Genomic DNA, 14,158 nt, shown 5'->3' on the forward strand with positions numbered 1-14,158 from the left:
ATTTATTCTATTTTTATAAGTTATATTAAAGATTGTTGTCATGATAAAATAAATGATTAAAGTTTAATTCTTTTTTATATAGGTCATAAAATCCATGCAATTATATCTTGGTTAGTATAACAGATTGAATCATATCATAATTTTATCATAATCATATCATAACTTCATGATATACAAAGAAATTTGATGTCAGGAAAATAACTAAAAGAATGGTCTGAATACTTCTTTTCTGCTATTTTTTCCATTTTTTCTGAACCTTTCATTCTGTTATAATTGTTATCAATTTCATTTATCAATGGACACGTATGAAGTTCTAACATATTTCAAACTAAATGTACTTGAGAAGTTCACTTGAAGTATGCATTTTAGTGTAAAACAGGAAGTTATATAAACTTATCTATGTCCTTCTCGATTCTGACCATCCTTATTGCTATTCTCCTTTCAGTACTCAGAATCAAACTAAATATCTCTGCTCAGTCTTTGTCAGTGCCAGATTTAGTATTTGTGCCATTTAGTATTTATGCCCTATCAAGTTTCTTAACCTTTTTGACACCATAGATTCTTTCTATGAATTTTGCTTAAAAATATTTACATCATAAAGTTTTGAGACTTAGATAAAATAAAAAATTATTTAGAATATATAGTGCCTCAAAGAGATGCTAACACTATATGTCAATAATATCTTGGTGTATCTTTAATATTACTTGTTTGCATTTTAAATCCTATCAGAAATATGTTTCAAAATTTATTTTTATAAAATAGAAAAAATCTAGCACTGACAAAGATTGAGCATAGACAAATTTTAATAAATTTGAAATTTTTAATAAAAATTTCTGTGTTATCATCATAGGTTTTTTTCTCTATATGTTTTACCTTATCAAATTAAACAGCTAAAATTGATATTTCTAAATATGAAATTAAAACCAACTGTGGCTCTACAGTGATCTTTAAAGAATATTATAATTAATGATGTTCTTTTTAAGATAGTATGTCCAGATATCTATGCTAATTTTCAATTTTGAAAGCCAAGGTAAAGAGCACATGCATTAAATTTGACATTAGGATAGGATAATTTTTCCTCAGTTTGCCCTTGTTTTAAATAAACTATTCCCCTCCCACTGTGGCAAAAGATGTGTAGAATTTATTCATACTTTACTCTTCAAAAAGTTCTTAAGAGTAAAGGAAATGTCATTTAATATTTTATGACATATCAGTTGAGGAAAAACTATGTGAATTCTCCTTTAACATCTAGATGAATTTTCCCTCTCCTTGCATCCCCTTAATATGTGGAAGAGCTAATTAAGGTGTGGAGCATTACAGAGTATTGTATGGATTGCTGCAATTAAGTGCACATCTCCAAGCAACATAGAGCCATTATGCAAAACCACTGTGAACAGATGATACATTGAGCAGCACAGCTCTGCTGTGTATCTAGTCCTTGATACTGAGAAATACTGCACTTGAGATGGAATATGCAAATAGAAAATCCACACAAGGTCAGAGTGAGAAGGCCAAAATGCCACCCTTTGTTGGTTTCAAAATGAGAAATCCATTTCTGCTGCATAATCAAGTTAAAATAGAAAAAGAAATCCGTCAAAGAAAATTCAGATATTTCTCCTCCTTTTTGCTTCTTTGTAAAATAATTCTTTGACATTTGCCACTAGAGATAAATAGAAGAATTATTTTCACTGCGTATTATTCCTCTGGGGTGATTTTATACTTTTCTTAATTTCCTAACATTTTTCCTCTTGTATTTACTCTAATGAGAGAAAATGGTGATAAACCATTACGCAAGAAGTCATCCATGATCATTGCTTTATTTATACTTTTCCACTCTCTGAGTTACCTTGAGAAAGAGTCTTTTCATTCTTTTCTTTCTCCAGCTTAAGTACAACAATAATAATAAACAAATAAATGTGTATACTTTATTTTCCTAATAGGATAAAATGATTGATAAATGGTGAAATGATTTTTATTTAGGTAAATAAATTTTTAGTTGTTTCTCTTTTGTGTTCATCTCAGGTGCACAGGGGTCATCTCATAAATTTCTGCATTTTGTCTCATGCTATTCTCCTAACTCACCTTTTTCTTATCCTTCATCCCTAATGCCCACTTCTCTGTTTATGCAGATTTCTAATGAGTTTTATGTATGTACTTGGATAAATATAAATATGTCTCACTAAATAAGTCTTCTGTGCTTAATTCATATAGCTATAATTCAATTTTATCCATTTGAAATTGTACAAATCCAGTATAATTATCTTAACATTGTCTCCAACTTCTCCTGATTATCTCTAATTCTGGCATTTCTGTGAACAATGCCAAAATAAAGCAATCATGTCTATGTTTTTTTCCAAACTTTTTAAAAAATTGCTCTAAACTTAAATCTATGAGTAAAATAACTGGAACAAAGGATATATTACATTTAACTTCATTCATAGTCAGAATAATTCAATGATCTAAATTTTCATTTAAGTATTAATTTTGTATACATAAATTTAGAGTATTCATATATTTAAAGATTTTCTGAGCAAGATGTAGATACTATTTATTTTATGTCTTGAGATATATGGATCTCTCTTTTTTAATTTTAAGAGAAAAAATTAGATTCATAGAAAAATTGAGGGAAGTTACAGAGACTTTTTATATACTCCTTGCCCCACATGAGCAGAGCTGCCTCAAGTTAACATTCTGTGCTACTAATAATATATTAATATTTGTTATGAGTGTGTGTGTGTTATAGTCCTTGAAATTATACTGATATAATCAATATCCAAAATAGATAGTTTTTCTATCTAAATAGATAGTTTTTCAATATCCAAAATAGATAGATTTTCTTTTTAATCTGGCAGATTTTTATTTTTAATATTTAAATGTTTGAATTATTAAAAAGTTAGCAATATGCTTTTATTTCCTTTTAGCTCTCTAATGTGATGGATTAGACTGTAAGGCTTCTTGATATTGAACCATGTTTGCATTGTTGGGATAATGCCCAATTGATTATGTATTTTTTTCTTTAAAAAACAACCTTTTCCTATTCTGGTGAAGGAGACATAACACAAAATTTCCTCTTGTGATTACTATGAAGCATACAGTTCTGTGGCACCCAACTAACACCACCATGCCATGTATTGTTTTGTAGTACATCATTAAATTTTCTTGTCAGAATTTTGTATCTAAAACCAGAAGTGAGGAAAAATGAGACCATAATTTCATTGACTTGAATTCTTGCTCACTGATTTGGGAACCCAGGTTTCCCAGCCTTCTAAATAAGCTGGCAGCTTTCACTCTGTTTGCTAGAAATCCTTGCATGGGAGCGAAAGCAACAGTTTCCTCCAGGCACATGAAGAATCACCTATAAAACCTCCCTGCTGGTGTCTCTGACATTTTTGGGTGCATTTGAGTGTAAATATTTTATGGTTACTTTTTGTCTGTGCTAGGCAAGCACTCTATTGTTGAGCACACCATTCTTTTAAATATAACCCAATGGCACTCTTCAGTCCCCTGCCTGGCCCCTCTGCCAGGCCCTACCTCTGATTCACCTCTTCTTCAGCTCCTGGTTGTGTTCTTCTAACTGATACTGGAGCTGCTTTCTCTGCTGCTCTAGGGGCAAGTGGCTAAAATCCTCTGAAGCCACAGTCTGCAAAGGAAAGAGAGGGTTGAGTCTGGGATTCTGAAGCTGAAGCTTCCAGGCGCTGCACACTCCTGAAGATTCAAGTCCACCTTCCTTCCCTTCCAAATATCTTGGGAGAAAGTTCATAGACAGAGTGAAGAAGGAGTGGGACCCAGCTGGCTGCAGGAAGCAAGCCTAGGGTTCACCACCTTGCTGATGGGAGGGCCAGTGCCATCCCTCCTCCCACAGTCCTCACTTACCCCCATGGCCTCCTGGAAGGATCTGGAAGGATGGTAGCCACAGATTGACTGACTTACTGATCTCACTCAATAAGACCAAGGGATCATAGACATAGCTGGTAAGGGAACCCATTAGGCAAGGCCAAGGACATGACACCCTCTAGGGGGAAGAGGGTTGGGGGGGGCGTGACTACCAGCTGGGTCCAGGAAGGGACAGGCAAGGAGGAGGCAAGGGCAGAAAATGAAGATGGACAGAAGGATGAACATAAGTATGGATGCAGAGAAGCAAAAGCAAAAAAGAAATAAAAAATAGTAATAATATTCCAAATCAAGATGCATAATCACACAGAAAGTACATGTAAGGGCAACACAAAATCTGATAGGTAACAAGGAGGACATTAGACTCAGAGAAAGAGGTCACACCTCTCTCTACCCCATCTCCTACATCCCTTGACTATTAGGTCTAGGGGCTGGAACAGGGATGCTATAGTCCACTGGGTTTTCTGGACTCAGTTTAGAAGGAGGTACAGGAGGCATTTGCATGAAGAAAGTCTTCAGACACAGGCCAAAGTGGCATGCCACTCATAGAGGGCTGTGGAAGGCAGGAAAGGTCAGGGGTTACAGCTTAGGAGGAGAGGGCTGAAGACCAGAATGGCTGGTGTCAGTGGGAGGTGTCTAAGGCATACTAGGGAGTCAGGAGCTGTCCAAGATATAAACCGGTGGTGTTAGGGTTTACATCTGATGCTGAAAACACACAAACAAACAAAAAATACCAAAACTATAGAGCATAAGGATCCATCAGATGGATAGAGATCTGGGGTTAGGGGCACTCCTAAAAGACAGGAACACAAACTGTCAGTCCAGCACGAATTCCACCAACAGATCTTCTCCCAGCATCCTGAGCATCAGCAGACAGATGCCACAGGACAACATCCTGCCCTCCTCAGTCTCAGGGGACTCCCAGGCCAATGTGCTTCTGACTTGCCTTCCTTACCTCCAGCCCAGGAATGTAGCAAAGAGGAAAAGTATGGCCCAGGACTCAGCATTCCTGTGGCTGGGCTCAACTCATTAGGGCCTCAGCTGTCCCCACTCAGTGCCTTCTCACACAACATTCTGGGCTCCCACGTTGCTCTTCTTGCCAAAAGGCCAGCGCTTGGCACAACTATGGCCAGGGCCCTGGAACTTAGGCTCTCCATCTGAGCAGGTGTCCAGGCCATTTTCTGAGTGTGCACAGATCACAGGCTGGCTGAAGTCCTCAAATTCCACATCACCAGGGCGGGCATAACTTGACTTGTGCACCTCAATGAGAATCTGGGTGTCCTGGGGGAAGGAACAGTGGGTGGGCAGTCAGGGGCAAGGCCCTACCTAGTTTGGGAGATTCCCACAGTGCCCACTCATTGGCCTACTCAGGCACCCACATTCTTGGTATCCACAGTTTAAGCAGCCACCTTCATGTCCTCAAAGCACTTGGTAATGATGAGTAACACCTGCAGTTCCATCTCTGACAGCAGCCAGTACCCTGATTTACTGATCTCACTGAATGTGGCTCTATACTCTTCCTTGACCTGCAGTTTCTGTGGGGACAGGGAAAAGGCATGAAACACATGAGTGGAGGCAGATCAGGTATAAAGCATTCTGCAAATATGATGGTGCCCTAACTGTCAGCACTAGCTCCTGCCCAGTGGGGTGGGGAAGACACACTCCGGTAGGTGAAGCTGCAACATAGGGCTGGGGGTTGAAAATGAGTTATATAAGAACTGTAAATTGCTTCAGGTCAATTTGGTATCACTTGTGTTTTGACACAAAGTTATGGAGTATATCTTGTTTCCAATGTTTATTTAGTATAAGTGATTTCGGATCTGTATGTACTTTTTTTGGTAAATTATTTTATTGAAATTATTATTTGAAATAATAATTTTTTCATTGAAATAAAAATTTACAAAGAATAGGTAACTATTCCCAAGGAGTTTATTGATTAAAAATATCAACTAGTTGGCTATTTTATCTGCACATAATTAGTGGAAGTTTTAGTTGTTTCATACTGATTGGACTGAAGTAAATTTGAACATATATTTAAGATAAATATGAACTTTGATAAATTTTAAGTTATTCACTTCATAAATTATATTTTTGGAAAAAAACTCATGGTACTTTTAGTTGAGGAAAGTAAATGTCTTATCTGGAGCTTGGCCCCAAACAAAGAAAGGCACCTTGAGTTATTCATTCTCAGCAAGTAACATTTCTTTCCATACCTTTATTCATCCACTATATAGCTATTGTAAATCAGTGAAACTATTTTGCAGTAAATTCAGAAGATATGAATATCCTCTTCTAACCAGTTCTCTATCTCAATTTCTTTAGGAATAACGAGCAGCACCTATGTTTCCAATGGAACCTGGAGGAAATTTACAATAATGTTGAGGAAATAGGTCCTCCATATGATTAGATTGGTTTTATATCCATCAATCAATCATTCAATAAATGTTTTGAACACTAACCAGCATTGTGTTCCACAGATACAGGGTGATGTATCTGTGGAAAACAAACAGACAAACATTGTTTTTTTTTTTTAAATTCTTGTCTTTCTTTATAAAATTTGCATTGTTGTTAGGATAAATAAACCAAGTTATTGATTGCTTAGCATAGTTATATTCTTCAGCTATTATTTTCACTATACTTAGTATTCCAAAATAATGATAGTTAATCTCATTAAATAATGGCTAATTAACAAGATTTTAAATTGGTACATTTCTGGGAAGCCCCTTGGAATATAAAACAATAAACAAACAGAGGCCCAATATTCCCATTTGACAAGACACAATTATTTTCCTTAATTATATTAATATTTTCAGAATTATTGTGGGGATAAATTTGTTAAACTGGTGCTTCAAGGAATTTCAGGTTTCTTGTAGTTCTTGTAAAATCAATTATTTTATATTATTCGGGGAATGGAAGCAAGTGCAAGTTTAGAATTTTATTTTTGTCAGGGTAACCAATTTTTGAAAAGCTAAGCTTGGTTTCTTTCTTCTGACTTATAAAATAAGAGTCAAGAATTATCTTCCCAAATGAGTATAAAATACTAAATATCAATATTTACCTCCAACTCATAGATTTGGGCAAATAATCATTTGAAAAATTAAAGAAACTTGTTTAATGTAATAAACTCAGGGGTGTGCTTCTACTGAACTACTCCTCAGCCCTTTTTGTTTTGTGAGACAGGGCCTCACTAAATTGTCCAAGTTGTCTTGGAGCATGCAATCTTCCCACTGAGACTCTGGAGTCACTGAGATTACAGGCCAGCATGATATTATATGGAGCTTACATGGAGCTTATGGAAAGGTAAGAATAATGCATATGTGTGTATCTTATACATAAATATATGCTTAGTCTGAAATATATCTGTGTGCAAAAACTGTGTGTGTGTATGTATATATTATGGTGGTGCTAGGTGCTCTGAAGTCAGTGAAGGGCTATAATGCAGTGGGCAGGGATGGCCTCCCTGATAAGGTAACAAATGAACAAAACATAAAAGTGAGAAAAGGGACCATTTGAATAGATGTACAAAGACAATAAAAGCAGCAGAAACTCCCTCACAAAATCAGACACACTGACTTATCAACTTGGAGTTATAGGACTGAAATCTACATTAAACCCAGGGAGAAAAAATCCCAAGTTAAGAATATTATATACAAGATTGACCAAATTATGGGCATGCACAGATGTGGCATAATGAATCCTATGATTATGTATATTTACAATATACCAATTTTTAAAAGTTATAATCTAAGTTGAGTGTGGTGGTGAATGCCTGTAATCCCAATGACTCAGAGTGAGGCAAGAAGATCTGGAGATCAAAGCCTGCTTCAGCAGCTTAGTAAGGCCCTAACCAACCTAGTGAAAACCTGAATCCATATAAAAAATAAAAATTCTGGAAATGTAGCTCAGGGTTAGAATGTCCCTGGGTTCAATCCCCAGTACCAAAAACCAAAAATAAAATAACAATAATTAAAATATAAATAAAAAAGAGAACATCTAAAAGAAACCCAAAAGAACATTATGCATCAAAGATCAATAATCAGATTAACAGAAGATTTAACAACTGCTGCAGACACAAGCAGATAAAAGAGATTTCCAAAGGACTGAACAACAACAACAACAACAACCTGTCATTCTAGAGATTTATGACTAGTTAAACTATAACTAGAGTAGGGGCAGGAAAGGACAGCTTTCTCCCTGAAATAAAAACTATTAAGCTGTTATTAAACAATTAAACCACATATTTTGGTGCACACCAGTAATCCAAGAAGCTCTGGAGGCTGATAGCAGAGGATCGCAAGTTCAAGAACAATCTCAGCAACTTAGTGAGGCTTTAAGGAATTCAGGGAGATGCTGTCTGTAAGTAAAATATAAAAAAAGGGCTTGGGATGTGGCAACCCTGGATTCAGTCCCCAGTACAAAAAATAATACATCTGAATAAAGCAAAATGACCCCAGAGAAAAGGTATCATTTGAAGGAGGAATAATTCACACAATACAATTGAAAAAGATCTTTATCATTGTGGAATTAGAAAATACATAAACAAAGAAACAAATGGAGTCAGGTGACAACAGTCCTTAGGGTGGGAGCTGACCTGGGCATGAAAGGATGTAGACAACACCTGGCATTTTAACAACCAAAAGTGTCTCTAAACAATATCACAGGCCCTTAGGCCCGCTCCTGAGGGCCCTAGAAAGAGGTGTTCAAGAAGACAGGGGCTGGCCTGGGTTGCCAGGAGGTGCAGATAGGGACCCAACTCCAAGCTGGCCCCAGCATGTCCAGGCACAATCTAGAGGGGCCATCCAATTACTAGTATCCAACAGGATCTCAAAATTACTCTTCTGTTTCTGAGCTGGAAAGGGGACTGATGATCACATCAGTCAACTATTGTACCCACTGAGCAACTATTGTACCCACTGAGCAACTCCAGTGGGTACAATAGGGTCCTCTCTGCTGCCTTGATATCATTTTCCAGATTTTCCTGAAGCCGCTGGCAAAGCGACCAAACCAGAAAAACCAGTAACACCATGCTCAGAGCCCCCAGGGCAACCACAGCCAGCCACATAAGCCATAGGTATTCCATGGGGGCCTGAACATCCAGGTCACTGAGGGGCCCACTATCACAGCCACAAGATACCCCTCAACAGCCAGCCATGTCCCCTACTCCTCTGAAAAGCAGTTGTAGTCCCCAGCATGGTGATATTGGGCAGTCATCACCACCAGGGCTTGGAGATGGGCATCATAGTGGATGGAGCATGGTTCATCTGCAGGTAGGTCCTGGCCCTCAAAGATCCAGCGGGCATAGGCCAACTTGGAGGAGAGGGACAGGGAAGTAGCAAGTCTGTGCCCACTACCATTGTGATGTTTTTCAGCATTCACCTGACTGTAGCAACAGAGAGAGAAGGTAGCAGAGTCAGTGCAAGAGACCAAGGGCCAGGGAGGTGTGATATGGAAAATCCACCTAAGGACCACAGCCCATCTGGAGTGGAGGGAAACACAAAAAAGCTCACCTTTCTTAGTGCCATGAAGGTCACAAAAGCCTCTGGTATCTGAGATCCCCATGTTCTGAACAAGTAGAGATCTGGCAGAGGAAAGGGGTGTCAGAAGCGTGGTTCCAACCACCGTATCCACACACCTTCCTGGTCCCAGCCCTTGCAGAACCCAGCTCACCCAGAGTAGCTGGCCACAGACAAACAGTGACTAGTGTTGATGCTCCAGGCAGAGTAGGAGTCCCACTCAAGGACACAGTCTGCACAGATGTAGTACTTCACAGAGTCTGCCAGGGGCAGCTGGACCAAATGAGAGCAGGAGCCAGCAAAGAGAAGCTTCTGTGGGAGAAGAGGAGTGAGAGGGTTGGTAGGGCCACATGCATCCCAGGGCTGCTCAGACTCCAAGAAGCACAAGCATGAGAGGTGCCCATATGAAGAAGAGGCAGAAGACAGCACTGCAAAGGAAGGTGCAAGACTCAAGAAAACAGGGAGGCTATACACACAGAAGGCATGAAACATTTTCCTCCAGTGCCCTTGGCTCTCACAATAGCACCAGCACAGCATAAGGTGTTCTCTCTTTGAATGGTAACTGCCAATCTGAGTGTTTACACAACCCCATATCCTTTCTGCTATTACTCCATGTGCTGGGAAAAAATTTTAAGTGATAATAGCTGCAAAAGGCAAACAAATCATCATCCAGAGGATGCTGCAAATGTGTATGAGGGTTAAGGAAAAAGACAACACTTCAGGGGACATGGTGGGGAATCAGCGGGTCAGGCCCAATGCACCACTGGGGACTAGGCAGAAACCAATGCTGGGAGGGCACCATAAACATGTCAAAGCTGGGGAAGTCTGGTGAGTATGGAGAGGATCAGAGAGGAGGCTGTAAGCAGAGTCCTGGACCCACATAGAGGTGTCTAAAAAAAAAACATGAGTTTTCTCCAGGACTAATTCTGGGAATGCAGCCCTGCAGGGACCAGGGTATACATAATGCTCCTGTGGAGTGCCAATCCTGTCAGCACACACCCTGACTTCCCAGGCTTGCCCTGAGCTGACTTAGGTGTGCTGAACTGGCCAACCATGCCAACCTGATTTGGGGATGGTGGAGTGGGTGCAATGGCAGTGCATGGAGTCTAATTAGCTACCTTGCTTGGTGACAGCACAAGGCTTTCCACATTTTTCTTATCAAACACTTACAGTTCCTCAATCAGGTAGACCCCAGGCCTCAGGATCACAGCCTTGAGCAGCCAGCCATCTCCTGGAAAAGTCTGGAGAAGGGAGTGTCAATGACAGGGAATGAGGCTCTTGGGTGTATTCCAGCCCCAGACACACCCAAGAGCTTACCTACCTGTGCCAATGAACAGCAGTGTATAGGTGGCTTTGTTAAATCCTGTAAATTGGTCAGCCACCAGATGGGTGAAATTGGTGTTTTCATGAGCAGGGGCTGGCCCCATGAAGGCTCTACCTGCTCATCCATAAGTGGGTGCTTCTTGATGAAGATGAGGGTTCTGTCAGCCAGCTCCAGAGAACTGGTGTGACCATGGTGATGGTGCCATTTGTTGATGCACTTGTGGGGGTAGGGGTATGGACAGGGGAGCTATCAGCTGTTGGGAGGCCACTGGAACTGACAGGGAACACTTCCTGCCCAAAGGACTCAGTGAACCAGGCTGGGGGCTGGGTAGTGGGTCAGTGTATTGACCCCACTTCTGCACTTCCTCAAACAACCCAGGGTTGGTTTCTGCCTAGTCCCCAGTGGTGCTCTGGGCCTGTCCTTCTGATTCCCCACCATGTCCCCCTCCTTGTAGAGACCTTGGAACACCCACTGGATCTCTTCCAACTGGTACTCACAGACTGAGTCAAGGTCCACATTACCCCTGTTGCAATGAGAGAGGGATCTCAAGGGTCAGGTCCAAAGTCCACCTTAACATCTCACCCCAGCTCCAGAGATTGCAGGAATGTAGGGATCAGCAGAAAATGCTCATGGGCAGAAGAATATACCAGCAGGCAGATCTAAGGTGCCACCAGGCAGGGCCTTGCCTTCTTTCCCCAGGGGCCTTTAAAACGGGCAAGTACTCAGTGTTCCAGACACTGACCACTTGGATGTCCCTATAGGACAGCATGGTTCAGGCCCTCCCACCCACATACTGCCCTTGACGTGAACACCTGCTCATCCCCACCCCAGCATTCCTGGCCAACTCATCATCACATTTGAAATACACCAAAGAAGGTGGTCTTGTGCCAGGAGGCACCCTGCAGGGTGTGCACAGACTGCAGCTGGTTGAAATAGAGCTGCTGGTTGGGCACTGAGCACCCCAGCTGTGACTTCAGGAATTTGGTCCACTTCTTCTGCAGTGTGTGTGCACCGGCTATGTCACTCTGGCAGATATCAAGGAGATGCAGTGGGTCAGCCGATGCCCAGCCCACAGGGTTCCCAGGGCTCATGCTGGGGGCTCAATACCTTGCAGACACGGGCAACTTGGGCCTGCAGCTGCTTGGTACAGCAGTCGTATTCCACCACCCTCTCACTGAAGAAGTACACCTTGTCGTCATCCCCTGTGATGCTCCCCACACTCTCAGGGACATAGGCAGAGGCAATGAAGTGGGGCCCTGCAGCAAGGCAAGGAGGTTCAGTCATAAGGTGACAAGGACCTCACAGGTTTCCAACCCTGGGCTTCCTCAGTCCTTCTCCCTGCTCACTGTTGAGCCATAAGGCCTCGTACTCTGCCTTCATGGGGTGATAGGGCCCCATGTTCTGGAGGATGACAGGCTGGGTGCCCAGGAAGTTATTGAGGGTGGCTGAGTACAACTCACCATCTGTGGGAAATGGAAGGATAGTCAGGCCATAAACAAGGTGTAGACACCCCAGAGTGTGTCAAGTTCCAAGGGACTCACCCAAAACAGGCACATCCACTCACCTACAAGAAGGCCAGTGTGGCCCTTAGCTGGGTCATAGGGACAATTCCCCTTCCCATCATCAAAATCTTCATGCTCCAAAGTGAAGGTGAGCATGTTCTAGAGGCAGAGGGAGCCAGTCAGGAGGATGAGCATGAGGGCAGGACCCCATACTGGTGGCCAGGGTGGCAGGCACCCAGGGTGGGGCAGCACTCACAATGTAGGTGCACTTGGGCTAAAAGGCGTAGGTACCACAGACATACAGATGGGAGGTGTTGTAAGGCTGCAGGAAGCAGATGCAGTTGAAACACTCCATCTTGGGGATAAAGGGATCAGTCAGTGAGACCCCTAGGTGAGGGCCACTAGTGCTGAGGCTAAAGAGAGGTCTGTCCTCCTATGACAGTACTCCAGGGAACAGTGCCCTGTGAGGCTCAGGAGGCCAGCAGTGCCTGAGCATCCACATGGTTGCTCTTCCCTTTCTCAGAACACTCGATCTTCTTCTCAGCTGGTGCCTCCCAGAAGATCTAGTGGACAAGGAATATGGTAATGTCATAAGTAGATGCAGAGAAGGATGATTCCCTGTGGGAAATCTTGATCCTCATCCTCCGGAAGCTTCTTTCAGTAGAGGACAGAAGCCCCTAGCCACCAGCAAGGAACCCTGGCACTTGTCTTCCAAGTCACTCAGGAGGCTGAGGCAGAAGTATTACAAATTGAAGGCCAGCCCTTGCAACGTAGTAAGAACTTGTATGTAAATAAACTTTGAAAAGGGACTGGGAATGCAGCTCATAGAGTGTCCCTGTGTTTAAGCTCAAGTACATGGGTATGTTTGGGGGGAGTCCCATAGTACTTCATCATGGCATAATCCAGTAAGTGCCATAGAAGGGAAGAGAGAGCTTGCTGATCCTGATGGGGGTTGGGAAGGCCTGGGGGCACACTATTTGATGAGATACCATGTGGTTTAATTGGGTCAAATGGTGGTTGCATTCCAAGCTTTCTGAGGAATCTCCATATTGCTTTCCAGAGTGGCTGTACCCATCCAAATTGATTTATTCTAAGCAATTGTCTTTCCATGTCTTTTAAGTTTAGAGGCAAGGAGTTCTTTTTCCAAGGATGTTATGCCACTTTTTAAATTATTGTTGAAACTCTAAATATGTGTAGCTTTTCATCCACCCTTCCCACACACAAGTAAATGAATATCACAGTATCTCACTGGATCTCCAGTGCCCATACGTGTTTGCAGCTGATGGCAGGGTTGAAGTTTTGTGGCAGAGATCAGACAGCACAGGCTCAGAATGTTTCTCTCCTCCTTATTTCCCATCCTTTTATCATTGGAGATGGAGCCCAGCAGCCTGCTTGAATCCTTAGGTAGTGTGACCCTAGAATATTGGTGGCATTATTTCTACTCTCCATTAGGCACCAATAGCAAAAAAGCAAATTGGGAGCACACTTATAGCATCTGCAGTATGTATGAAGTTTGTGTGCATCTGTTGGGCTGCAGTGATGAGATAAATCCTCTTTGTTAATATGTGACTTGCAACTTGAAGCCTCCCCAGTCTCTGAATTATAAAGCAGGTTGCTCTGTGGGCAGCCTTTCAGCCAGAGAACACGTGGAACAGAGCAAGGGATAATCCTGGGAATGCAAAGAGCACACTGGAATTTTTTTTTCCTTTCCCTTTTGGTGGTGACTTTAGGTAACGGCTTCATCAAAACCTGGCTGATTCCATAAAGCCTTGCAAGTAAGGGCTGCTAGAAATGAGAGCACACTGAAGTATGTCATCAAAAGAAGAACAAGGGGCTGCTCTTGTAACATGCACTCTAGTACCTTGACCCCTCTCCTAAAAACTATAGTTCCGAGTCAGGCGTGGTTGTGCATACCTGTAATCCTAGTG

The 14,158-nt window shown here is 41.7% G+C and overlaps 1 protein-coding gene across 1 annotated transcript; it reads right to left on the reverse strand.

The window, feature by feature from the left end:
- Nucleotides 1-3,538: 3,538 nt before the first annotated feature.
- Nucleotides 3,539-13,497, reverse strand: LOC143388564 (semaphorin-4C-like). The gene is given in 13 exon segments (XM_076842249.1): nucleotides 3,539-3,743; nucleotides 4,958-5,172; nucleotides 5,301-5,426; nucleotides 9,106-9,271; nucleotides 9,559-9,716; nucleotides 10,726-10,944; nucleotides 11,595-11,753; nucleotides 11,836-11,984; nucleotides 12,075-12,191; nucleotides 12,293-12,389; nucleotides 12,487-12,585; nucleotides 12,731-12,793; nucleotides 13,480-13,497. Coding segments are annotated over 13 exon segments (1,791 nt in total).
- Between the last annotated feature and the right edge of the window lie 661 nt (nucleotides 13,498-14,158).

Source organism: Callospermophilus lateralis, unplaced genomic scaffold (assembly GCF_048772815.1).
Source record: "Callospermophilus lateralis isolate mCalLat2 unplaced genomic scaffold, mCalLat2.hap1 Scaffold_64, whole genome shotgun sequence".
Classification (NCBI taxonomy): domain Eukaryota; kingdom Metazoa; phylum Chordata; class Mammalia; order Rodentia; family Sciuridae; genus Callospermophilus; species Callospermophilus lateralis.